The sequence below is a fragment of the Cebus imitator genome, unplaced genomic scaffold (genome assembly GCF_001604975.1).
Source record: "Cebus imitator isolate Cc_AM_T3 unplaced genomic scaffold, Cebus_imitator-1.0 Scaffold53, whole genome shotgun sequence".
Taxonomy (NCBI): domain Eukaryota; kingdom Metazoa; phylum Chordata; class Mammalia; order Primates; family Cebidae; genus Cebus; species Cebus imitator.
The window spans coordinates 4879566-4906099 of NW_016107368.1; the positions used below are offsets into that span (position 1 = coordinate 4879566).

The following is a 26534-nucleotide window of genomic DNA, read 5'->3' on the forward strand; positions in this document are numbered from 1 at the left end:
GGGTTTCACCATGTTGACCAGCATGGTCTCGATCTCTTGACCTCGTGATCCATCCGCCTCGGCCTCCCAAAGTGCTGGGATTACAGGCGTGAGCCACCGCGCCCGGCCACTCTCAATTCTTAAACATCTTTCCAATTGTCTTAAAAGACCTCTGGAGCCAAACAGAGCACACATGCAGCCCAGATCAGCATGGAGGCCTTGGTTTGCCACCCCCATGGGAGCACATAGGAGCGTCGCTGTTGCCGGTACTCTGTGAGTGCCTGCTCTGTGCCATGCTAGACGGACGTTTCCTGTGGGATCTTTCGAGCTTCCACTGCAGATGGGCTAAGGCAGTCTCTTCCTCCTCATTTGACAGATGAGAACACTGAGGCTCAGAGCTGTCACCTGCCCTGGGGGCCAGAGCCATGAGGGCTGGAGTTGAGTTTTTTGTAGGTCTAGCCAGAAAAATAAGGATTCTCCACCCTGCTGTGGCCCACGCCCTGTTTTGGAGCCTGAACTAGGTCCCACTCTTCAGAAACCTCTTGGGTCCCTTACATTTCGCCATTGGCCTCCCCAGAGTGCAGGTCGAGTGGTCATGGGCTCCCTTGCTTTGCATGGGACACATCCCACTTGTCACATTGTTGGTGGTGTCCTCGTGACACCTCAGGCTTTGCCGTCTGCTCTGGAGCTCTCCCAAGGCAGGGATGGCATCTTCCTTATGTCTGCGGCCCCCACAAGCCCCAGCTCTCAGCACAGGGCGTGGCCTGTGTTCCTGAATGAGAAAGTCAAATGTCACGTCACTGTCGGGAATGCGATCCAGGCCCAAAGTCAGAAGGTCCCCGCCTGAGGGGCGTCAGGCCTGTACCAGCCGGGCAAGGTACCTGCAGACTGGCGGTGGGACACCTGGCTTCTCCTGCCTGTCCCCTACCCATTGTGCACCTCTCTGTGGACGTCACCCCGGAGCCCAGGCCCCCCCACTGGCTGTCAGCATGCATAGGTGATGCCTGCCTGGCACTCACCTCACTTTGGTTTTTGCAGGCAGCAAGAATCCCAAGATCGCCTTGAAACTGGCAGAGTTCCAGGTCGACACGCAGGGCAAGGTAAGGGGTCCTGGCGCATCCTAGCGAATCTCCCAGATGATTTGGGGAAGGGCTGGGTAGGCAGCCGGGCAGGATGGGCAGATCACTCGCCTCCCTTCTGGGGGCACTCCCAAGGCCCCAGCCCTGCTGCCTGGCCATGGGCCATCCCTGCGTGTGTCTGGGCCTGCAGTCTGGAATAAAGCATGGCGAGCTGGCCTCCCTGCCTCACAGAGGGGGTCCTGAGACTCAAGGCCATGCCTGAGGCAAGGAACAAGCATCAGGTAGGGGTCCTGTGAGGACAGGCTCAGCAAGCACTCGCAGGCTCCCCGGGGAGGGCGCCATGTGTGGGTCCAGAGCTGCCTTCTCTCCAAGTTTCTAGAACAGAGAACTCTGTGGGGCAAACACCTGGGGGACCCCAACCTCGGATGAGGTGTTTCTCCTCCAGTATTTTGGAGAGATCCTCGGGTCACCTACTGTGTGGAGGGGAGTGTTCTGGACCCCTCTCCCTGCCGCCTCATTAGCATCCAGTAAGCAGGGTCCTCATCACCTGGGGGTCATCTCAAAGGACCCCACAGCCTGGAGGTGTCATCAGTCAGCAAAAGGTGTCACCAGCAGATTATACCTCTGACCGTATCTCCCTCAGCCTCTGCCTTCCCAGCCAGCTGCCTCCAGCCCAGCATATTCCTTCCATCTCTCACGTCCCTTCCCCCCGGGGGCTCCGCGGGAGCCCCTCCCTGATCAGTTCTCTCGGAAATTGCAAATCCCATAAGATATAGAAGGGTGTCAGGAAGTTATGTAGTGTCACATTGGAGAACTCACAGAGCCCTGGGCAAAAGAGGCTGGGGCAGAGGAGAGTAATTGACAGTGGGGACTCCAGGCATCCAGAGACACCCTCGCATTCCCTGCACCACAGGACGGAAGGCCAGAGACAAAACAAGTAGGCCCCTGTGTGCTTTTGCAAAAGGGACGTCGTGTTTTGGGGAAGCATGTAAGATAAAATGAACCTGTTTTCATAATTTGGAGGGTTGAATTCTTTTTTTTTTTTTGAGATGGAGTCTCGTGCTGTCATCAGGCTGGAATGCAGTGGCATGATCTCAGCTCACTGAAACCTCTGACTGCCTGGTTCAAGCGATTCTCCTGCCTCAGCCTCCCGAGTAGCTAGGACTACAGGCATTGCCACCATGCCCGGATCATTCTTATATTTTTAGTAGAGACGGGGTTTCACCATATTGGCCAGGCTGGTTTTGAACTCCTGACCTCGCGATCCACCCGCCTCTGCCTCCCGAAGTGCAGGGTTTACAGGCGTAAGCCACCGCGTCTGGCCAGGGTGGATCCTTTTTGACACGATTAGGCTCTCCAGACCTCCTTTGTATTCTTGACAGGAGCATTGTGACACATTTCAGGCTATCAGTCTGAGTGGCTTTGCCAGTGATCCACATGAAACCTCCCTTCAGGCTGGGGTTTGGTTTTGTTTGTTCTTGTTTTTTGAGACGGGGTCTCACTGTCATCCAGGCCGGAGTACACTGGTGCAATCACGGTTCACTGCAGCCTCAACCTCCCAGGCTCAAGGCAATCTTCTTGCCTCAGCCTCCTGAGTAGCTGGGACTACCGGCATGCACCACCACACCTAACTAATTGTAGGTTTTGTAGAGGTGGGGTCTGTCCATGTTGCCCAAGCTATTCTCCAACACCTGACCTCAAGTGATCTGCCCACCTTGGCCTCCCAAAGTGCTGGGATTACAGGCGTGGGCCACTGTTTTAGTGGCTCCTTGCACTCTCAGATGTGCAGAGTCCTTAGGTGGGCTTGGGTGATGCCAGTCAAACAAGGCAGCTTGGAGATGTAGGGCTGGTGACCCACTCAAGTGGTAGCGCTGGAGGCCCCGCCACCCTTTCTTTTTTCCCTTTAATCTCCTGGAGACGCCGTGCCAGCCCTATTTAGGTGGGAGGAGGACCCGGTCCCCTTTCTCTCAATCCCCTGGAGATGCCGTGCCCGCCCCGTTTATGCGTGGGGAAACCCTGGGTCCAGGGGCTGTGCTTGCCCAGAGCCACTTGGCTCTAAGGGACAGCCCAGACCAGAGCCTTTGGGTCCAAGCACCCATGGGGGTGCTGCCATTGGCTCACCCAGCCCTCCTGCCCCTGTTGGGTGCCTGCAGTCGTTTGTTTGGGCCATGACAAACTACCACAGACTGGGTGGCTTACATGGCCAAAATTGACTGTCTTGTGATTCTGGGGGCAGGTGGCTCCTTCTCCATGGCTTCTTGGTGGCTGTTGCTTCCTGTGTCCCTTTTCAAGACAGCCTCTCTCTGTATGTGTCCACACGTCTCCCTTGTGAGGACGGCAGTCTTGCTGGGTCAGGGCCCGCCCTTCTCCGCACAGCCTCGCCTTAACTCAGTACATCTGCAGGGGCCCCGTTTTCAAAGAAGGTCACGTTCTGGGGTCCTGGGGCCTCGGACTCCAGCATATGAATCTGGGGGGACACGACAAACAGGTGTGGGTCACACTGGGCAGGCCAGGGTGTGACCCACACCTGTTTCCCTTCAGATCGTCTCGACCCAGGAGAAGGAACTGGTGCAGCCCTTCAGCTCGCTGTTCCCGAAGGTGGAGTACATCGCCAGGGCCGGGTGGACCCGGGACGGCAAATAGTGAGTGTCTCCGGCTGGGACCCGAGGAATTCACAGGCAGGGCCCTGGGCCCTGGGCCCTGGGCAGCCACCGAAGCTGCCTCCCGGCCTTCTGTGCCGTTCCTTCCATCTGCTCACATGTCTTCCCGCAGTGCCACCTCCAGGACGGGTCTCAGCCCAGTGTCCAAAGGGCCCTCCTAACCTCAGCCAGTTTCAGGATGACACACTGGACTTGTGAGGCTCAGTTCCAGAGCCACCAGACACGCGGATCTAGTTTCCCAAAGTGGGGAGGAGACCTACAGAGGGTATCTCAGGTGTCCCCAGACCTCAGGCTCAGTCAGAAAAACTGAGTCACAAAGTGGAGGTGCTCCCTGTGCTCACTCCGCAGCCTTCCATCCATGTCACGGAGAAAACGCTCTGCTGCCTCCCTAAACAGGGGCCAAGCCCCAGCGGGCAAATTTAGCCTCTGCCTGTTTTTGCATATTCCATGAGCTCAGAATGGCATTTATGCTTGCTTATTTATTTATTTATTTATTTATTGTTTTTTGAGATGGAGTCTCACTCTGTCACCCAGGCTGGAGTACAGTGGTTCGAACTTGTATTTTTAGTAGAGATGGGGTTTCACATGTTGACCAGGCTGGTCTCGAACTCCTGGCCTCAAGGCTAATGCCTGCCTCTGCCTCGGCATTTATGCTTTTAAGCAATTGGGGGTCAGAAGGGAGGGGATTCACAGAAGATTTTATCCCACGTGAAAGTGACATGACGTCCACATCCTAGCATCCATGGATAAAGTTGTGTTGGCACACAGCCACACCAACCCGTTTCCAGACCGTCAGTCGCAGACTTGAGTAGCCGTGACAAACTGTGGCCCACCAAAGTATTTAATATCTGGCCCTGTTTCACAGAAAAACTGCTTCCCAAGGCCGGGCGCAGTGGCTCATGCCTGTAATCTGAGCACTTTGGGAGGCTGAGGCAGGTGAATCGCGATGTCGGGAGTTTGAGACCAGCCTGGCCAACATAGTGAAACCCCATCTCTACCAAAAATACAAAAAATTAGCTGGGCCTGGTGGCATGCACCTGTAATCCCAGCTACTTGGGAGTCTCGGGGAGAATTGCTTGAACCCCGGAAGCCAAGGTTGCAGTGAGCTAAGATCGCACCATTGCCCTCCAGTCTGGGTGACAGTGCAAGACTCTGTCTCAGAAAAGTAAAAAGAGGGCTGGGCGCAGTGGCTCACACCTGTAATCCCAGCACTTTACAGCCGAGGCAGGTGGATCACAAGGTCAGGAGCTTGAGACCATCCTGGCCAACGTGGTGAAACCCTGTCTTTCCCAATATACGGAAAACTAGCCGGGCATGGTGGCGCATGCCTGTAGTCCCAGCTTCTCGGGAGGCTGAGGCAGAGGAATCGCTTGAACCCAGGAGGCGGAGGTTGCAGTGGGCCGAGATCAAGCCACTGCATTCCAGCCTGGTGACAGAGCAAGACTCGATCTCAAAAAAAAAAAAAAAAAAAAAAAGATAAGAGAAAAACTGCTTCCCGGCCAGGTACAGTGGCTCGAGCCTGTAATCCCAGCATTTTGAGAGACCAAGGTAGGCACATTATGAGGTCAACAGATCGATACCATCCTGGCCAATATGATAAAACCCCATCTCTACTAAAAATACAAAAATTAGCTGGACGTGATGGCGCGTGCCTGTAGTCTCAGCTATTCGGGAGACTGAGGCAGAAGAATCACTTGAACCCGGGAGGTGGGGTTTGCAGTGAGCCAAGATCACGCCTCTGAACTCCAGCCTGGTGACACAGCAAGACCCTGTCTCAAAAGAAAAAAAAAAAAACCTGCTTCCCGTGCGCTACACTGCTAGGTCTCCTTTCCTTCTTAAATTTTTCATATTTTTTGTAGAGATGGGGTTTTTCTCTGTGGCCCAGGCTGAGGGCAGTGGCGCCATCACAGCTCACTGTACCCTCAAACTCCTGGACTCAAGCAGTCCTCCCACCTCAGCCTCCTGGGTAGCTGGGATCACAGGCAGGAGCCATTGTGCCTTGCTAATATTTTTATTTTTTGTAGCAACAGGGTCTTGCCATGTAGGCCAGGCTGGTCTCAAACTCCCGGGCTCAAGCAGTCCTCCCGCCTTGGCCTCTCAAATGCTGGGATGGCAGGTCTGAGCCTGGCGCCCACTCTCATTAGGACTTCACATCCCTGTGCTGCTTCCCTCTGCTTTGGTTTTCATTGCTCTTTCTTTGTGTGGAGGTGCTGCTTTTCCACGTAGAATACGGACATCTCCTCTGAAAATAAATCCAAGTTTAAAAATTGTTCATTCAGGCCGGGCGCAGTGGCTCATACCTGTAATCCCAGCACTTTGGGACGCTGAGGCTGGCGGATCATTTGAGGTCAGAAGTTCAAGACCAGCCTGGGCAACATGGCGAAACCCCATCTGTACTAAAACTATAAAAGTTAGCCAGGCATGGTGGCGGGCGCCTGTAATTCCAGCAACTCGGGAGGCTGAGGCTGGAGAATCTCTAGAACTTGGGAGGTGGAGGCTGCAGTGAGCCGAGATTGGGCCATTACACTCCAGCCTGGGCAACAAAAGCAAAACTCCGTCTCAATAATAAATAAAGCAAGCTGTGAAATAAAGCCTAGCAGCTGTGAGCCGAGGAGTCGGTGAAGAAGAGAAACTGTTACAGTTTGCTGCCTGAGACTTAGGCCAGTGTTTCTGGAACACTCAGATCATGGAGTCTTGTCACGTATCCTGTCATCCCCTAAGCACATGCCAGGAAGGAGGCCTGTGGGTGCCGCGGGGTTACTTGGCCAAGAGCAGGTGAAGCTGGCGCAGGAAGCCCGGTCCTGATTCCACCGGGGTTTGGACGCTGCACCCCTAGCTTCTCTCTGCGGGCCACTGAGGCTCCCTGCTTCCCTCCCGTCTCCCCCCTCAGTGCCTGGGCCATGTTCCTGGACCGGCCCCAGCAGTGGCTCCAGCTCGTCCTCCTTCCCCCAGCCCTGTTCATCCCGAGCACGGAGAATGAGGAGCAGCGGCTAGCCTCCGCCAGAGCGGTCCCCAGGAACGTCCAGCCGTACGTGGTGTATGAGGAGGTCACGAATGTCTGGATCAATGTAAGCGGGGCAAGCGCCAGCCGAGTGCCCGTGGCAGGGAGTTTGCCCTTGCATGGAGAAGGGAGCTCAGGGCTTGGCCGTCCCTGGCTAGTGGGGAAGAGGGTCTGGGGTGCTGGTGAGACCGGCCGCCATTGGAGCCTGTCCCTCATACATTTTTTTTTTTTGAGACAGAGTTTTGCTCTTGCTGTCCAGGCTGGAGTGCAGTGGCACGATCTCGGCTCACTGCAACCACTGCCTCCCGGGTTCAAGCGATTCCCCTGCCTCAGCTTCCCAAGTAGCTGGGATTACAGGCATGTGCCACCATGCCTGGCTAATTGTATTTTTAGTAGAGACAGGGTTTCTCCATGTTGGTCAGGCTGGTATCAAACTCCTGACCTCAGGTGATCTGCCCGCCTCAGTCTCCCAAAGTGCTGGGATTCCAGGCGTGAGCCACCGTGCCTGGCTTTTTTTAAAAATTAGAGACAGGGATGCTCTGGTGCCCAGACTGGAGTGCAGTGCAGTGGTTCAGTCATAGCTCACTGCAGCCTCGACCTCCGGGGCTTAAGTGGTCCTCCCACCTCAGCATCCTGAGTAGCCCCGACTACAAGCCTACACCACCATGCCTGGCTAACTTACTTCCTCATTTTTAGAGGTAGGGTCTTACTATGTTGTTCAGGCTGGTCTCTCAGACTCCTGGGCTCAAGCAAGTTTCCCGCCGCAACCTCCCAAACTGCCAGGATTACAGGTGTGAGGTGCCATGCCCAGCCTGCCAGGATTACAGGTGTGAGGCGCCATGCCCAGCCTGCCAGGATTATAGGTGTGAGGCGCCATGCCCAGCCTGCCAGGATTACAGGTGTGAGGCGCCATGCCCAACCTGCCAGGATTACAGGTGTGAGCCGCCATGCCCAGCTGCCCCCGCTTTCTGACGCATCTTCTGTCTCCTTTCTGGACAGGTTCATGACATCTTCTATCCCTTCCCCCAATCAGAGGGAGAGGACGAGCTCTGCTTCCTCCGAGCCAATGAGTGCAAGACCGGCTTCTGCCATTTGTACAAAGTCACCGCCGTTTTAAAATCCCAGGGCTACGACTGGAGTGAGCCCTTCAGCCCCGGGGAAGGTGAGCAGAGCCTGACGAATGCTGTTGACTCATTGCGTTAGTCACATGTGGTTCAATATGTTGTTTGTTCATTGACCGGCTCCCCACTCAGCCGGCACGCCCTGCAGGAGAGGGGACAAGGATGGGCAGGAAGCCAGCCTTCCCCAGTGACTGTTCACAATCTGGCAGGGCTTAGAGCAGGCAGCTGTTGGCTTATTCAGGCAGCAGATTTACTGAGCACCTCCCCTGTGCCAGGTCCTTAGCACAACCAGGGGTTGGCCACCCACGGCCCACAGGTCAAATTCGGCCCGCCAGCTGTGTTCATCAATAAAGTTTTATTGGCACTGGGTCACAGCCACTTGTTTACAGACTGTCTGTGGCCACTTTTGTGCTGCAGCAGCAGAACTGAGTGGTCACAGCAGAAACTGTCATGCAAGGCCAAGATTTACTGTCCAGCCCTTTGTAAGAAACCCTTGCTGGTGCCTGCTGTAGGTAGTAGTGACAATTATTCATTGTAAACAAAGAAAAAAAAGGAAAAAGCTCTTGGGGTGTTCTAGTGGAGGAGGCAATATCCCACAAGCAGAGGGTACTGCCTCTGGCATGATGAGCGTGGTGGAAGGAAATGCAGTCGGGCAAGAGGCTTAAGTGTAAGGGGCCTTCTTTCTGGAAAGGGAGAGCGTGAGGATGTCTCTGGATAGCGTGCTGTGGAGCGGGAGTCTGGAGGGGGTGAGGGGTCCGCACAGCAGCTCTGGGCAGAGCCACCTGTGCAAAGGCCCTGGGGCAGAACTGTGCCTGGCATGTTGGAGGAATAGGGAGGAGGCCCCTGTGGCTACAGCAGAGGGAGAACAGGGAGGAGAGGGTGGGGAGGGAAAGAGCAGATAGTGTAGGTCCTGCTGGGCCTCCAGGGGGACTTGGCTTTGACCCCGAGGGAAATAGGAAGTTGTCACTCTCACCTTAGTTTAAGATGACTCCTCGTCCAGTCGCAGTGGCTCACACCTGTCATCCCAGCACTTTGGGAGGCCAGGGTGGATGGATCATGAGGTCAGGAGATCGAGATCATCCCAGCCAACATGGTGAAACCCCATCTCTACTAAAAATACAAAAATTAGCTAGGTGTGGTGGGACGCACCTGTAATCCCAGCTACTCAGGAGGCTGAGGCAAGAGAATCGCTTGAACCTGGGAGGCAGAGGTTGCATTAAGCTGAGATCGAGCCACCGCCTGGTAACAGAGCGAGACTGTCTAAAAAAAAAACACAAAAAACCAAGGTGACCCCTCTGGTTGCAGCTTACACGGGCCCAGGGGCTGGGGGAGGCGACAGGCTTGCTGCCCCGGCAGTGGCCGAGCTGTCCTGGTAGGTCTGATTCTGGACGTGACCTGGCAGCTGCGCCCACACCGTCTGCAGTGGAACGGGTTGGGGATCAGAGAGGAGGGAGGCAGTGTGGATGCCTGGAGGGGTCTGCAGGTCCCGCCTGAGACAGACCCCGAGAGGGACTGTTTGAGGAGAGAAAAATCCAGAGTCAGGTTTGGACGTGTTAAGTTGAGGTGCTCCGTAGTGGAGATGCTGTGTGGGCCATTTCCTGTGCCTGGAGCTTGGGGAACCAAGCCAGATTCCTGGCGGGAGCGTAGGTGTCCTTGCACGCTGGTGGTGTCAGTCTTGGGATGGGACAGAGCTCTCAAGGGTCGAATCTGAAGAGAGAGGCAGGGTGGTCATGGAGCCCAGCCCGGGCTCTTTAACGTTAGAGCAGGGACACCATGGGCGCTGGAGCTGGGTGGTTCTCTGTGGCACGGCCATCTGTGCACTGAGCAGCATTCCTGGCCTCCAGCTGTGACAACCAAAGATGTCCCTAGATGTGGCCCCGTGCCCTTTGGGGACAGAGGCCACATAGCAGCCGAGGCAGGTCCCAACACGGGGGATAGAGACTCCAGGGAGGGAGGCGTCCAGGAGTGCAGGAGCTGAGGGGATAATGAGCCAGGGACGGGCGATGCCATAGGCTGCCTCAGAGCTGAGTATGAACTGGGGGGGGGCGTGGTGACAGCTGCCCCAGGCCAGGATCGGGGTCCTCCTGGGTGGGGATCTGTCTTCAGCTCATCGGTGTTTCACTTTCTGCCACCGCTGCCTGGCTTGGGATTTCATGTAGATGCTTGTTTTGCCTCCTATGGGAAAATGGGCCAGCCTGAGCGTTCATGTTTCAAATGTAGTCTTGAGTGGAGCTGACAGCAGCTACCGCCCTCCAGGGGCACGGACCCTCCAGGCTGCTGCAGTGCCCCCAGGAACCCCCCGGCCTGTGAGGTGGACACACCAGGTTTCCCAGCACTCTGCGCAGCCCCCAGCACACAACATGCATCTCCTAGACAGCAGCTGCACAGCAAGGAGGTGACCCCGAGTGATATCCCATCAGAAGGACTCGGGCAGGACCCTGGGTCCTGGGGCTGGGTAGGAACCCCTCCTCCCCAGGCCCCAATACCACAGGTAACCCCACCCAGACCTCCACTCCAGGGAAACCAAGTCTCCCCTCCCGCGCTGTTCATCCCTCCCAACAGACAGGTTTGCAGCAGCTCGTTTAGACGCAAAAGGTTAAGAAAGAACAGCGTGTTCTCATTTACAGACTTAGTGTGTTTCTGCTGTGTGCTGTGACGCGTCCCACACTGCCATTCTTTACTGGTGAAAATTCAAAAGTGAGGTCAACCCTCCCAGCCCTCAAAAAAACAGTCATAAAACCAGCAGAGCCTTGGTTTCCAGCCCTAGCGCTTTCACCAGTGTCTTGTTCCAGCCAGGCACGTGGCTCACACCTGGGCTTCCAGCACTTTGGGAGGCCAAGGCAGGAGGATCGCTTGAGCCCAGGAGTTTAAGACCAGCCTGGGCAACATAATACCCTGTTTCTCACCACCCCCACCCCCCAAAAAAAAGCCGGCCAGGTGTGGTAGCTCATGCCTGTAATCTCAGCACTTTGGGAGGCTGAGGCGGGTGGATCATCTGAGGTCAGGAGTTCAACACCAGCCTGGCCAACACGGAGAAACCCCGTCTTTACTAAAACTACAAAAATTAGCCTGCGTGGTAGTGGGCGCCTGTAATCCCAGCTACTTGGGAGGCTGAGGCAGGAGAATCGCCTGAACCGGGGGGCGGAGGTTGCGGTGAGCTGAAAACATCCTATTGCACTCCGGCCTGGGCGACCAGAACAAAACTCCATCTTAAAAACACACAAAAAACCTCTTGTTCTACAAAATCCTAAAGTGTCCTAAGAGGTGATGGCCCCAGTTGGCTCCACTCTCCGCTGTGCCACACACAGATGTCACGTGGCCTTTGGAGGGTTCTAAAATTGGTGAATCCCAATAAAAATCCAGATTCCTAATTTTTATTTATTTATTTTTTTATTTTTTTAAAGACAGGTTCTTAGGCCGGGCGCGGTGGCTCACGCCTGTAATCCCAGCACTTTGGGAGGCCGAGGCGGGTGGATCACGAGGTCAAGAGATCGAGACCATCCTGGTCAACATGGTGAAACCCCGTCTCTACTAAAAATACAAAAAATTAGCTGGGCATGGTGGTGCGTGCCTGTAATCCCAGCGACTCAGGAGGCTGAGGCAGGAGAATTGCCTGAACCCAGGAGGCGGAGGTTGCGGTGAGCCGAGATCGTGCCATTGCACTCCAGCCTGGGTAACAAGGGCGAAACTCCGTCTCAAAAAAAAAAAATGAAAAAAAAATAAAGACAGGTTCTTGGCCGGGCACGGTGGCTCACGCCTGTAGTCCAAGCACTTTGGAGGCCAAGGCAGGCAGATCACCTGAGGTCAGGAGTTCAATACCAGCCTGACCAACATGGTGAAACCCTGTCTTTATGAAAAGAAAAAAAAAAAAGAAGACAGGTTCTTGCTCTGTCACCCAGGCTACAGTGCAGGGGTTTGTTCATAGCTCACCACAGCCTCAACCTCCTGGGCTCAAGCGATCCTCCCAGCTCAGTCTCCCAAGTAGCTTGGACCACAGGCACAAGCTACCATGTCTGGCGAACTTTTTTTTTTTTTTTTTTTTTTTGAACAGATCTCACTATGTTGCCCAGGCTGGTCTCAAACTCCTGGCCTCAGGCGATCCTCCTGCCTCAGCTTCCCAAAGTGCTAGGATTACAGCCGTGAGCCAGGCACCCGCTGGTTTCTCGTGGGAAACACTGGGCCTGCCATCCACATGGCAGGAATAGGCCCCACAGGCCTCCTCGCCCGTCCGGCAGGTCTGACGCAGTGGGCTGTGCTGGCGTGTGAGTTCATAGCAAGCTGGGGCTTCACTGGCTCCGCGGCAAGTTGGCTCGGGTGGAGTTTGGCCTGGGTGCCTTTGTGTGTCTGCATTACCTCCCAGACCCCTTCACCTCCCTTCTTTCTTTCCTTCCAGATGAATTTAAGTGCCCCATTAAGGAAGAGATTGCTCTGACCAGTGGTGAATGGGAGGTTTTGGCGAGGCATGGTTCCAAGGTACCAGGGTCTCCTTTCTATCCTCCCCTGACCACACACGGGTGTTTTAGACACACACACAATCCCAGTCTGACACACAAACATACATGCATGTGCACACAGACACTCACGCAGACATGCACGCAGACCTGTGAGGACTCTGCTTTTAAGCAGTTTGCAGGCCTCAGCACGACATCTGCCGTACACACAGGCCAATCGTTTCGTCACATCCCTGTCTCATCTTGAACGTTGTGCCATTCGGGTGTTTTATCCTTTTACCCTGAAATTAAGAAAAATGTTGGAAGCCTTTTAGAAGTCATGAAAGAGGAAGCATGTCCTCTGCAGGGCTGTGCGTCCAGCTGCCTTGTGGGACGAGATCCTCCCCGATCTGGAGGCCTGTGCCCCACTGTCCCGGAATACCACTTATCCTCAGTTTCTTCACGTCTTGGGGTCCCTGGTCACCCCAGGCTCCAGCTGCCTCCACTGGCCTCTCGGGGCTCTGTGGTCTCCTGGCTCCTTTCTGGGCATCAGCCAAAGCCTGCTAGCTCCCAGCAGCAGCAGTGGTTTTGGGAGCATTCGTGTCGGAGCGTGGGGGAAGGAGCTGCTGCTGCCTTGGGCCGGAGGGCCCTGGTGCTTACGCAGTGCAGGCTACCCTCCCGCTCCTCCAGGGGACCCTGCTTTGGTGCCCACTGGGACTTCCCCCAGGAAGGTAGGGCCCTGCCACTTCTGAACCCAAGCACCTGGGTCGAAGGAATGGCTGACCAGGCTGGAGACTGCCAGGTTCCCCGGAGCCTCTTTCTTGGGCGCAGTGCCCTCCCTGGCCTTCCCACCTGGCTCTGGCAGTCCCTCCCAATTCAAGCCCGGAAAGAGCCATCTGGAGATGGAGTGCGGGCTCCGAGTCCCGCCTGAGGACGTGCAGTTCCCAGCTCCACCAAGGGCTGCTCTTGGCCCCCAGGGCCAGATAGGAGCATCTCTCAGGGACGGTTCATCTCCAGCCGGCAGCCAAAGCCAGACTTGGGAGAGAACAGAATGCACCCCGAGTCCGAGGAGTAACATGGGGCCCACTTCCGTGGGGCGTGGAGAAGGGTGTGGCCTTAGAGGCATCTGGGACGTGTCACGAGGATCCCCTATTCCCCTGCAGATCTGGGTCAACGAGGAGACCAAGCTGGTGTACTTCCAGGGCACCAAGGACACGCCACTGGAGCACCACCTCTACGTGGTCAGCTACGAGGCAGCTGGGGAGATTGTGCGCCTCACCACGCCCGGCTTCTCCCACAGCTGCTCCATGAGCCAGGTGGGCACCGCCCAGCCTCACAGCACCACCCTGTGCCCATCCAGCAGCTCCCAGCCAGAGCAGTCAGTCTCTGATGGCCAGGCACAGTACTCAGGGTCATTCTCAGGGTCTCGCATACTCATAGCTGCTTTGGGGCAGGCGGTGCCCACCCCTTCCTCCCTAGGAAGTGCCTTACCCAGGAGGCAGGGGTGGGCACCGCCGGCCCCAAGGAATGAATTGCCCACTACCCACTGCAGGTAGTAAATGGAGGAGCCCCTCAGTGCCTGTCTGATGAGACTGGGCCTTGCCGCTCTGTGTGCAGTGGGATATGGCCGTTAGCCTCTCAGAACATTCTAGAATGTCAGGCGGTGGCTATGCAGAGGGCTACCCCTGGTCCAGGACACGAGTTGGCTGTAGTTTGCCAGCTGTGGAATCAGGAAGTGTGCAGGCCTGGGCAGCGGCAGAACCTTCAGCAGATCCCGGGGCATTAGTGACTGCCCATGGGCCCCTGGCTGGGGGACAGGCGCCTCCTGGCCTCAGCTTCCAGTTCTGCAGGAGGGGGCGATGGCAGTGGTGCCCACCTTGCAGCGGTGGGTGGAGCTTTGAGGTTTTATGACAGGCAGGGGCACAGGGATGGGGGCGCGTGGGAGGGAAGCTATCCCAAGGCTGGGGTGGGCACCCAGTGGAGGGGTGCAGCGGCGTCCCGCAGAGCTCATCACCCCCTTCCACCTCCAGAACTTCGACATGTTCGTCAGCCACTACAGCAGCGTGAGCACGCCGCCCTGCGTGCACGTCTACAAGCTGAGCGGCCCCGATGACGACCCCCTGCACAAGCAGCCCCGCTTCTGGGCCAGCATGATGGAGGCAGCCAGTGAGTAGCCCCCGCCCCACGCCGCCCCGCCCAGCCCCACAGGAGCCTCAGCTCTCCCGGCTATAAAACAGGACAAGGACCCCATGCTAGGATGAGAGGCGGAGGCCTGGGGGTGGCCTGCTTGGCCTCCCCCAGCCCCCAGACCCCTCCCAGGAGCCCGAGAACTCATCATAGGACATGACCGACAGTCCCTGCAGTCTGTGGGCTCTGCCGCCCGGGACGGTCCTGGGTCTCGGCTGCAGTCAATGGCTGGACTGCATGGAACCCAGTAGGGATGTCGCTCCGTGCCAACCCCCTGCCCAACGGCAACCAGTGAGACACAGACCCTGTCACTGGGGAGCTCCCAAGTTAGTGGGCAGGTGACGAGTAAACATTTTCATCAGCCAGTCACAGTGGCTCATACCTGTAATCCCAGTGCTTTGGGAGGCCGAGGCAGGAGGATTGCTTGAGCCTAGGAGTTTGAGGCTAGCGTGGGCAACATAGCAAGATCCCCCTCTACAAACATGTTTAAAATTAGCCGGGTGTAGTGTTGTGCACCTGTAGTCCCAGCTGCTCAGGAGACTGTGGTGAAGGAATGGTTTGAGCCCAGGAGGTGGAGGCTGCCGTGAGCTGTGATTACACCACTGCGCTCCAGCCTGGGCAACAGAGCAAGACCCCGATCTAAAAAAAGGTAAAACTTAAAAGCATTTTGATCAGTTGTGGTCTGTGCAGGGGTGGCCGGGACCCCACAGTCCACCCATGCTGGCTTGAAACCCACTGTGGTTCTCAGGCTTTCGGCCTCGCCTTCTCTGGGACCCTGGAGTCCTGGCCACAGTGGCATGTAGAGGGTCCTTTAGGGTGTCCCGTGCCCAGAGGCTGCCACCCACAGCAGCACTGTCATTCCAAGGCCTGTGTCAGGAAAAGGAGCAAGGGGTCAGTCACAGGGGAGCCTCAGGAAATGAGGCAGCCCGACACCTTGCCCCGGAGCCTGGAGGTTGGCCAGGACCCTGCACTGGTGACCCCAGGTTCCAGCACTGGCCCCGTCACACACGTCAGCTTACCACCGTGAAGCATCCTTTATCAGTGCAATTGTATACACAGAGTGCAGGATGAAAGCCAGCTGCCCGGCACACTCCCAGGCTCCCAGGTGCCACTCAGGACAAAGACAACCACCCTGGCCCTGGCTCTGCCGTGTTGGTGGGCTTCTGGAACATTCTAGCCACAACACATTTCTAGCATATGTGGGGTGTGTGGGGGCTGGAAAGCATCTGTGATGCCCTCACCCCCTGAGCAGAAACAGATCCCAGGCCTCCCTCCAGAGCTCAGTCTCCCCTCTCCCATCTGCACCGACACGGGCAGGAGCTGGGGCGGGGGCTTCAGATGAGGAGACGGGCCAGGGAGGGCGAGGGGCTCAGAAGGGCACGTGGCCCAGCAGTGCGGCAGACACTAGAACCCCAGTGCCCTGGGAAACGAGGGCCCTGTTTCCTGAAACTCAATCTGTGCCACGTTTGAAGATGGTCTGCATTAGAAGTTGGCCGACTGCCGCCAAATCCAGCCACACACCATCTTTCTCGTGTGGTGTGTGGCCGAAGAGACACAGCGCAGAGTGTGTGCCCTGCCACGCCAATCCCCTGAGCCCAGTCTGGCCCTGTACAGTAAACTGCCACCCCCAGTGGCAGTTTATAGGAAGATGAGTACCCTTTACTCATCTTATAAATTGCCTCACCAAATTTACTTACATACATTTCTTTAAAGAAAAAACTTTGAGCCAGGTGCGGTGGCTCACACCTCTAATCTCAGCACTTTGGGAGGCCAAAGTGGGCGGATCGCCTGAGATCAGGAATTCCATGACTGGCCGAGGTGACTCCCGCCTGTAATCCCAGCCCAGCCCTTTGGGAGACCAAGGCAGGTGGATCACCTGAGGTCAGGAGTTTGAGACCAGCCTGGCCAGTAAGGGGAAACCCTGTCTCTGCTAAAAATACAGAAATTAGCCAAGTGTGGTGGCGAGCACCTCCCACGCTGGCTTGAAACCCGCTGTGGTTCCCAGCTACTCGGGAAGCTGAGGCAGGAGAATCACTTGAACCCGGGAGGTGCAGGTTGCGGTGAGCCAAGATCACGCCACTGCACTCCAGCCTGGGTGACAGAGCGATACTCCGTCTCAAAAAAGAAAAAAGGAGTTCGAGACCAGCCTGGCCAACATGGTGAAACCTGTCTCTACTAAAAATACAAAAACATTAGCCAGGCGTGGTGGCACATGTAATCCCAGCCACTGGGGAGGCTGAGGCAGTAGAATTGCTTGAATCTGGGAGGTGTAAAGGTTACAGCGAGCCGATATCGAAATACTCTCTCTCAAAAAAAGAAAAACCCCCACCATCCTAATTGGATAATCACTGTTGCTTTGCAAAAATAGCAGTGACCCCATTCAGGAGGCCAAGGTGGGAGGATCGCTTGAGGCCAGGAAGTCGAGACCAGCCTGGGCAAGAGGGAGATGAGACCCCATTCCTACAAAAACTGTACAAATTTTATTTTCATTAAAATACAATTCTTTTTTTTAAATTATCAACCCTCGGGAAGCCTAGGAGAAGAGGGGGTGCTTTGGCCCACCCTCCGAGGCTTGGGGTGGGCGGTGGAACAAGCGTGCCAGGCAGATGTGGCTTCCCCGGCCAACCGGACACCCAGGAGGCCACAGCCGCCCTGTCTCCCACAGGCTGCCCCCCGGATTACGTGCCTCCAGAGATCTTCCACTTCCAGACACGCTCGGATGTGCGGCTCTACGGCATGATCTACAAGCCCCACGCCTTGCAGCCGGGGAAGAAGCACCCCACCGTCCTCTTTGTGTATGGAGGCCCCCAGGTGGGTGCACACCTGTCCCCAGACCCCACCCCACCATCCACCCGAGGACTCCCCGACCACTCGCCCGGTGTCCCAGCCCACCCTGCCTGTCCTGATGACACAGCGTTCTCGGGGCCCCTCAGTCTCCTGCCTCAGTGCCTGTCTGCACGCTCCCCGTCGTTCCTGGACGGCCTCCCCTTCGCTCTCCGCCTGCTAACATTCCTCTCCTCCTCTGGGAAGTCCTCTAGTCTCCAGGTTGGGATACAAGTGGCTGTGGGCCCTGGGCCCAATTCCCGGAGCAGGGGTCAGGAGTAGGCAGCAGATTGGCAGGTGGACCATCTTAGGCATGGATTTCACCCAGAGCAGCTCTGCCCACCTGGGGGACACAGGGCGATGTCTGGGGACTTTGTGGTTCATCACAACTGAGAGTTCTGCCCTGGAGTGGCTGCTCAGCGCCCTGCAACGCCCAGACAGGCCCCAGCCCAGAGAATCAGCCAACAAATGTCAGTGGTGCCAAAGTGGTTGTTCCAGGCAGGACTGGGGCAGTGGCCTAGCTGAGGAGCCTGACAGGGCCCTTCCCCTCTCCTAGCAAGGTTTCAAGTGCAGGCCCCAGAGCACAGAGGGCTCCTCCTACCTCTTCACTCCCAGGTGTCCATTCAGAGCCTCCAGGGCTGCCGTGGCCTCATGCCAAAGCACAGGCACCTTCATTAGGCTCTAAGGCCCCAGCCAGGCCCGGTCCCCAGCCCACCAGCATCTCCCCGGGCCACCAGCATCTCCCCGGGCCGCTGGCATCTCCCTAGCCCAGCATCTCTCCTGCCCGCCAGCATCTCCCCAGCCCGGCATCTCCCCAGCCCGGCATCTCTCCTGCCAAACAGCATCTCCCCAGCCTGGCATCTCCCCAGCCCGGCATCTCTCCTGCCCGCCAGCATCTCCCCAGCCCGGCATCTCCCCAGCCCAGCATCTCTCCTGCCTGCCGGCATCTCCCCCGGCCCAGCAGCATCTCCCCCGGCCCGCCGGCATCTCCCCAGCCCGGCATCTCCCCGGCCCACCGGCATCTCCCCTGGCCAGCCCATTCTGCCTGGCGTCTCCTGCTGGACTTCTGCCCTCACTTCACAGGTGCAGCTGGTGAATAACTCCTTCAAAGGCATCAAGTACTTGCGGCTCAACACGCTGGCCTCCCTGGGCTACGCCGTGGTCGTCATTGATGGCAGGGGCTCCTGTCAGCGGGGGCTTCGGTTCGAAGGGGCCCTGAAAAACCAAATGGTAACAACTCCTCCCTGCTGGGTCCTTCCAGTCTTGGCAAGGGAGCCCTGGGCCACGTGGGCACGGGCGTGGGGGCGGCTCTGGAATACCACCCAAAGAAGGGCATTTCTGGCTGCGGTGATGCAACAAGGTGGCCTTTTAAAATGAAAGGGGACATATGCTTGCTGGTCAGCCCTGGGTTGCGCCCTGCAGGGACACAGGCATCCATCCAATCTGCCTGGTGCCTGAGCACACAGAACCCAAGAGGCTGCAACCCAGACGCAGCCAGACACCGCGGGACGGGCCGGGTCCACAGGAAGTCCCAAGGGCGGGGCTGGACAGGGCCGATGGCAATGATGGTGGTGATGGTGATCATCTCAGCCCCTTTGTGCTGCTGGGACAAAACCCCACAGCCTGGGGATTCCTAAAGAACAGAAATCTCTGACGGTTCTGGAGGCTGGGAGGTCCAAGGCCAAGGCAGGGCTGAGTCAGGGAGGGCTGTTCTCTGCCTCCCCTTAGGATGCCTGCTTGCCACGTCCTCCAGAGGGCCCCAGTGCTACCTGCTACATGGCAGAGGGGTTGGGAGGGGTGGAAGAGGAGTGACCTTCCTCCGTTAGGCCCTTTTATAAGGGTCACTCGTCCCATTCACGAGGGTGGGCCCCATGGCTCCGCTGCTTGAAGGCTGCAGTGGTGATCTCAGCACGGACTTCAGAGGGGACACCAGCATTGAAACTGTGGCAGTGGCAGTGGTGGGGATGCGGCTGGTAGTGATGACAGTGACGGTGATGGCACCAGCCGTTCTTTGTGCCCTAGCACATGCCTGGGCACCCCTCTCTCTCTCTTTTTTTTTTTTTTTTAAAGAAAAAGAGACAGGGTTTCACCATGTTGGTCAGGCTGGTCTTGAACTCCTGACCTCAGGTGATCTACCCACCTCAGCCTCCCAAAGTGCTGGGATTACAGGTGTCAGCCACCACGCCTGGCCAACCCTGTCTGTTTCTTCCTCGCGCCTTCTGGAATATGGGTCCTCTTCCTGTTAACATTCTGTATTAGGGATGGGCAAATTGAGGCCCAGAAAGGGGACATGGCTCCCAGAGCCACTCGCCTGGGAGGTGGCAAAGCAGGGTGGCTGCAGGGTTGGGGGTCCTGGAGGGACGGTGGGCTTCCAGCGAGAGAAGCCCAAAGGGGCAGAGGTGTCGCTGCAGGGGAGGGGGCACGCTGGGAGGAGGCCACTGAGGTGCCTGGCTTCGTCCCCCAGGGCCAGGTGGAGATCGAGGACCAGGTGGAGGGCCTGCAGTTTGTGGCCGAGAAGTATGGCTTCATCGACCTGAGCCGAGTTGCCATCCATGGCTGGTCCTACGGGGGCTTCCTCTCGCTCATGGGGCTAATCCACAAGCCCCAGGTATTTAAGGTGGGTCCCGCCCCGGGCCAGCTTCAGCCACACCCCTCCCCGCCCCCTTCCCCGTCTACACCGCGTTCACCCACCGCCCGCGCCACCCGGAGCCCACCCCCCGGGGAGGCGCCTCGGCAGGGGCCTTGCCACGTGGCTGTTTCTCCCCGCAGCAGCCCCACGGGGCCGAGCCCCCCTCCTCATTGCCCGCCACCGCCGACCACAGGATGGCATCCGGCTGCACAAAACCCCGCCAGCAGCTCTCTGTGGGAGGCTGAGCCCGGGACCCCGGCCTCGGATGGGCAGAGGTGGGGCATGGTGTGCAGAGCGGCGGGGGGGCCCCAGGCCGGCGGCAGTCAGGGCACTGCGGGGCGGCGGCGATGAGGAGGAGGAGGAGGCAGACGGGCAGTGGGACCCGGCCCTCTGCGGCGGCGGGGAGGGGCCGCACCTGCCTGCCCGTGGCGCCCTGCCCGCCCTCGAGCCACGCATCGTCCACGGGGGCCATGAGGTCTGAGGGCCCCTCCCTTGCCGGCCCCGTGTGCATGAGCGCTCCTCACAGGCTCCAGGGCGGCCCCGGGACAGTGGCTGATGCTGGCTCTAGGACCCGACGACTCTCTCTCTCTCTCTCTGCCCCCATCCATCTCCTGGGTCTCTCAGGTGGCCATCGCGGGCGCCCCGGTCACCGTCTGGATGGCCTACGACACAGGGTACACTGAGCGCTACATGGATGTCCCTGAAAACAACCAGCATGGCTATGAGGCGGGTTCCGTGGCCCTGCACGTGGAGAAGCTGCCCAACGAGTAAGGCCACCACCCTGCCCTACGTTACTCCCTGGGGCTTCTCCTGCACCTCGCCCCTGTTGTCTCTGTCAGAGTGCCCTCCCGCCCCAGCTGACCCCATCTAGGGAGCCTCAGGCCATGCTTCCCCCTCCCCAGCTGTGCCCCTTTGTGGCGTCTGCCTGCATGTCCCTCCTGGTCCCCTCCTACCCACCCTCCCGCCTCCCTGCCCCTCAAAGGAAGGAGCACCTGGAGATGCTGGTCCCGGGAAGGAGGCTCCCAGCCCTGCCCTGGGAAGGATGAGGGAATTCAATTCACTGCTTTTCACAGGCAGGCCTCCCCTACTCCCCAAAAGCACTCCCCCGCCCTGCACCCCACCAGGGCCTGTCACAGCCTCTGTCTTGTGCTCCGGACATAGATGTCCACTGGGCCAGGGGCCAGCTCTGATGTCCCATTTTCTCCTTTTGACATGGGTCTTGTTCTCTGATGGAGAGAAAACAGTCTTCTCATTTTCGGGCACATCTCCAAAAAATGTTCCCCGGAGTCCCATGCAGTCATCTGGGGGCTTAACAATCTGCCAGGGCACTTCGGGAGGCCAAGGCAGGAGGGTCGCTTGAGGCAGGAGTTCAGACCAGCCTGGCCAACACGGTGAAACCCCGTCTCTAAAAAAAAAAAAAAAAAAAAAAAAGCCGGACATGGTGGTGCACACCTGTAATCCCAGCTACTTGGATGTCTGAGGCAGAAAATCGCTTGAACCCAGTAGGTGCAGTTGTAGTGAGCTGACATCACGCCACTGCACTCCAGCCTGGGCGACAGAGAGAAACCGTCTCAACAATAATAATAATTGGCCGGGCACAGTGGCTCACGTCTGTAATCCCAGCACTTTGGGAGGCCGAGGTGGGCGAATCAGTTGAAGTCAGGAATTCAAGACCAGCCTAACCAACGGGGTGAAACCCCCATCTCTACTAAAATATAAAAATTAGCTGGGTGTGGTGACACATGCTATAGTCCCAGCTACTCAGGAGGCCGAGGCAGGAGAATCGCTTAAACCTGGGAGGGTGAGGTCGAAGTGAGCCAAGATCGTGCCATTGCACTCCAGCCTGGGTGACAGAGCAAGATTCCATCTCAAATAACAATAATAATAACATTGTGAAAATCACATAACCTAGAAGTCTCCTTAAAGCAGTCCTCGGAGCGGCCCTTCCCTGGTTCCAGAACATTTCCAGCACTCCAGCGTCAAGCCCTGTTCCCCGTATCAGCACTCACTCACTCCCTGTCCCGGGGCAGCCTCCAGTCTGTGCTCTGTGTCAGTGGGTTTGTGAGTTCAGTTGATTTGGATGAATGTAACCCGAAATTTTAGTGGCCGTGTGTGGCCCCTGGCTCCAGTATTGGACAGGAAGGGCTTCAGCAGCGGATTCTGGTGAGGCTGCTTGTTGACCTCACCAGTGGCCCACGCCACGCTCCAGACCACAGAGGGCACCCAGTGTGTTTTATTGTTTTGTTTTTTGAGAGTCTCGCTCTGTCATCACCCAGGCTGGAGAGCAGTGGCTTGTTCTCGGCTCAATGCAGCCTCTGCCTCCCAGGTTCAAGCAATTCTCCTGCCTCAGCCTCCTGAGTAGCTGGGATTACAGGCATGCACCACCATGCCCAGCTGATTTTTTATATTTTTAGTAGAGACGGGGTTTCACCATGTTGGCCAGTCTGGTCTTGAACTCCTTACCTTGTGATCTGCTCCCCTCCTACCCCAAGGACAATCCTCGGCCTCACACCCTTTCCCCATCTCTTTCCCAGGCCCAACCGCCTGCTCATTCTCCATGGCTTCCTGGATGAAAACGTGCACTTTTTCCACACAAACTTCCTTGTCTCCCAACTGATCCGAGCAGGGAAACCTTACCAGCTGCAGGTGGGTGGCTCCTTGGGGCTTTGTCTATCCCCAGGAGTTGACAGAGCCTTGGGGGTGGGGGGTGGGGGGTGGGAGGGGAGCGCTTCCCACTGTGATCAGCAGCTCCCTGGGGCATCTGGGGCTCCCAGACCCCCACCCCACTGCCCCATGCGCCCGCCCGCCCTCCCAGCTCCCGGGATCATTCATCATCAGTCCTGTCTGGACAGCTCAGGGTTCCCCCTGCCATTGGTGCTGAGAGCACGAGGTCGAGGTCAGTTGACTGCCACACCCACCGCAGCTCTGGATTTAAAGGAGGGAGGAACACTTACCCAAACTGTCCCGCAGAGGGGTTTTATTTGAAACTGAGAAATTGCGTAGGAGAAACCGCTGAGTACTGAAGGCCCTAGCAGGCTCCTTACCAAGGGGCTGGGGCCCAAGAGCTCCCCCAGGAGAGAGCCGTGAATGGTACCAGAGTGAGTGGCGCCAGCCAGGCTTGGGGGACCCAGCGGGAGGGGAGTAGGGGCATAGGTGGAGCCTTGGCAGCCATGTGGGACTCAGCCAAGGTGGGCAGGGCCTCAATGGAGAGGAGGGTGGGTCTTCTGGAGAGGGACGGGGGGCCTCAATGGGGAGGAGGGTGGGTTTTCTGCAGAGGGCCTCAGTAGTATGGTGGGCGGGGCTTCTGCGCTAAGGGGAGGGCACGGGTGATGGGCGGGGCCTCAATGAGGAGGGGGGTGGGGCTTCTGCAGAGGAACGGGGCCTCAGTAGTATGGTGGGTGGGGCTTCTGCAGTAAATGGATTGGGCTCCGTGGGGAGAGGGGCCTCAGTGGTGAAGAGGGTAGGGCTCCATGGGGGAACAGGGCCTCAGTGGTGAGAGTGGGGCTGCTGCTAAAGGGGAGCGGGGCCTCGTCAGGAGGGTGGGGCTTCTGCTATAGAGGGGCAGGGCCTCGGTGGGGGCGGGGCTTCGGCTGGATTTCCACCTGAGGGTGATGGGAGGTGTCTGTCCCAGGCTTGCCATCCCAGGCATAGAGTTGGGCGGCTTGCCGTTTGACCCATATTTCTCTGGCTGCCCTGTGGAGAGCTTATGGGGGACAGTAGGGCGTGGTCCATCGTTCCTGCGGGACATGCGCGAGGTATTTTGGGGGCAAAAGGGCCAGGTTTGGTTACCTGTGGACTGCAGACAGTCTCTGCTCCCTTGGCCCCTCGGCATGCTCTGTCCTGTGGAGAGCGTCCTGTTGCCATTCAACAGAGCAGGGAAACGGCGTCGCAGAGCATGCGGGAGGCAGACAGCCTTGTGGAGTGATGAGCTGATCTCTTGGCAGTGTCCCCACCGCCATCCCACATCCCAGCCAGCCCCGGGGTGACGTCAGGTGGGCTGGAATGGAACTTCAGATGTCTCCTCCCAACGTGAGACCCAAGCCCACTGCCCTCCCAAGGGCCCGGTAGCTGGGACAGCATTCACCCTTGCACCTCCTTTCTCTGTCTTTGAAATGGACATGATAACTCTGCCTCCTCTGAGCTGCTGGGGCCAAACGAGTTCTGTCAGAAAAGCATTCATGCCGGGTGCAGTGGCTCACACCTGTAATCCCAGCACTTCGGCAGGCTCAGGCGGGTAGATCACTTGAGACCAGCCCTGACCAACATGGCAAAACCCTGTCTCTACTAAAAATACAAAAATTAGCCAGCTGTGGTGGCGTGCACCTGTAGTCCCAGCTACTCGGGAGACTGAGGCAGATGAATGCTTGAATCTGGGAGGCAGAGGTTGCAGTGAACTAAGGTCGCTCCACTGTACTCCAGCCTGGGCAACAGAGTGAGATTCCATCTCAGAAAAGAAAAGCATTCAGCACACAGGGTGGGCCCAGGGTCCTGTCTTGCTGCCTCCTCATGAGGAAGTGCAGGCTGAAATGAGACAGGCTGTCGGGGTGGGAACATGGCAATGTGTGGGATGGATGGAGTGCTCCTTACATTCTATTTCAAAGAACCCAAAACTTCCAGGCTGGGCAGCTGGTGGCCCCAGACCCTGTTTGGGTACAAATCACATTTGTCACATGCGGGGCCTTGGGCTTGGTCTGGAAGCTCAGTGCGGAGCCAGACAGACTCTACCTCTGCTCTCTCAGCCCAAGAGGAAGAAGTAACCAGGCAGCTGGGACCCAGGGTGGCGTGAAGGCAAGGGTACAGCATGTGCAGACAGCTGGTGGCAAGGGCAACAGGGGGGCCTTGGAGTGCCAGGGGCAGCAGGACCTGGAAGCTGGTCTTGATGTCAGACTGGCAAGTCTTTGCAGAGGTCTAGGCTGGGGATGGTGCCCTCAAACTCATGATTCATCCAGGGATGGATTAAAGATGGCAAGGGTAGAGGAGGGGAGACCAGTGGGCGGCTTGGTGCATTCTCAGGGTGATGGGCACGGGTGGTGTCGAGGAGCCTGGAGAGGAGGGAATGGTTCAGAAACCCATCTCACTGGCAGGAGGTGGTGTAGAATGGGCCACTTGACCCTGCTGCTGGCCAGCCCTAGAGTTCTTTGTGGAGAACCTGGGGCAATTTTCACGTCTTAGTCCCATCAGCCCCTAGGGGGCAGTGGGGAGCTATAGGGGTTGCCCAAAAGTGCCTCGAGAGCCCTCCCCCCTGGCCAGAGGCAGGACCTGCACCCCCGTGTGGATCCACCCCAGGGCCTGGTGTTGCCTGGGCCAGGTCTCAGGAGCCTGGGGAGTTCCATGTCGCTGCCTGCCTCTTGGCTTGATCACCCTTGAGTGCTAAGAGAACCCAGAAAACACTTCAGGATCCTCAGAGGCAGCTGTCCTAAGGCCCAGAGCTTGTCACATGCCTTTTGGTAAAGTGGAAATGGCTCAAGACCAGGGCACCAGATGTCCCTGAGGCTTGAAGCCTCAGCCACCTCCACAGAGATGAGCTGGTCGCACGTCAGCAGGTTTGGGAGAAAGAGGCACATGGTTTCTTCCTAAATCTTCCATCTGTGCAGGTGCACACTGCAAGGCGTTTTGTAAACTGTGTCTTACCAAACCTTCCCAAAGAGTCTGTGAGGTCCAGATTTACCCCATATTTGAGAGGGGCCCAGAGTTACCCTGCAAGTCAGCAGCCAGGGTGGGATTCAAACCCAGGTCTGTGGGCCTCAGGGCACCTGCGCCTTCCAGATGCCCTGAGCCAGAATGAGGGAGGAGCCTGGACAGCGGCGGTCCGGCCACGCCCCCCAGCCCTGCCTCCTGTCTCCCTGCAGATCTACCCCAACGAGAGACACAGTATTCGCTGCCCTGAGTCGGGTGAGCACTATGAAGTCACGCTGCTGCACTTTCTACAGGAATACCTCTGAGCCTGCCTGCCGGGAGCCACATCACAGCACAAGTGGGCAGCCTCCGCCGGGGACCAGGCGGGAGGGGCTGAGTGGCCCGCGGGCCCCAGTGAGGCGCCTCGTCCTGCCCCGCGCTGGCCAGCCCCGAGGAGCTGCTGCCTTCACCGCCCCAACGCCTTTTATCCTTTTTTAAATGCTCCTGGGTTTTATGTCGCTGCTTCTTGGTTGCCGAGACAGAGAGATGGTGGCCTCGGGCCAGCCCTTCCTCTCCCTGCCTTCTGGGAGGAGGGGATCACATGCTGATGGGCACTAGAGAGGCCAGAAGAGACACAGGAGCGGGGTACCCTCCGCCCGGGGCTCCCTGTGGCCTCTCGGTCCCCTGGCCCACCCAGCCATGGTCCCCAGCATCCAAGCATGCAATTGCCTGTCCCCCCCGCCAGCCTCCCCCTCTTCATGTTTGTGTTTTGTTTGGGGGGATATTTTTCATAATTAATTAAAAGACAGGCCGGGCACTGTGGCTCATGCCTGTAATCCCAACACTTTGGGAGGCTGAGACGGGCGGATCACCTGAGGTCGGGAGTTTGAGACCAGCCTGACCAACATGGAGAAACCCCATCTCTAATATGCCAGGTGTGGTGGTGCACACCTGTAGTCCCAGCTACTCGGGAGGCTGAGGCAGGAAAATCGCTTGAACCCGGGAGGCC

The 26534-nt window shown here is 57.7% G+C and overlaps 1 protein-coding gene across 4 annotated transcripts in view; it reads left to right on the forward strand.

Annotated features, from left to right (window-relative positions):
- Nucleotides 1–26454, forward strand: part of DPP9 (dipeptidyl peptidase 9) — a 52806-nt gene extending 26352 nt beyond the window's left edge. For 2 of the 4 annotated variants that reach the window (XM_017528399.2, XM_017528400.2), the window contains 13 exons: nucleotides 1018–1079; nucleotides 3600–3700; nucleotides 6609–6786; nucleotides 7719–7881; nucleotides 12234–12313; nucleotides 13434–13586; nucleotides 14301–14436; nucleotides 17123–17268; nucleotides 18364–18510; nucleotides 19745–19897; nucleotides 20534–20676; nucleotides 22444–22555; nucleotides 25759–26454. In XM_017528399.2, coding sequence (XP_017383888.1) covers nucleotides 1018–1079; nucleotides 3600–3700; nucleotides 6609–6786; nucleotides 7719–7881; nucleotides 12234–12313; nucleotides 13434–13586; nucleotides 14301–14436; nucleotides 17123–17268; nucleotides 18364–18510; nucleotides 19745–19897; nucleotides 20534–20676; nucleotides 22444–22555; nucleotides 25759–25851 — 1667 coding nt within the window. In that variant the 3' untranslated portion in view covers nucleotides 25852–26454. Of the gene's footprint in view, nucleotides 1–1017; nucleotides 1080–3599; nucleotides 3702–6608; nucleotides 6787–7718; nucleotides 7882–12233; nucleotides 12314–13433; nucleotides 13587–14300; nucleotides 14437–17122; nucleotides 17269–18363; nucleotides 18511–19744; nucleotides 19898–20049; nucleotides 20185–20533; nucleotides 20677–22443; nucleotides 22556–25758 lie in introns of those variants that run through there. The other 2 variants (XM_037738426.1, XM_037738427.1) reach the window with 2 other exon arrangements.
- The last annotated feature ends 80 nt before the right edge of the window (nucleotides 26455–26534 follow it).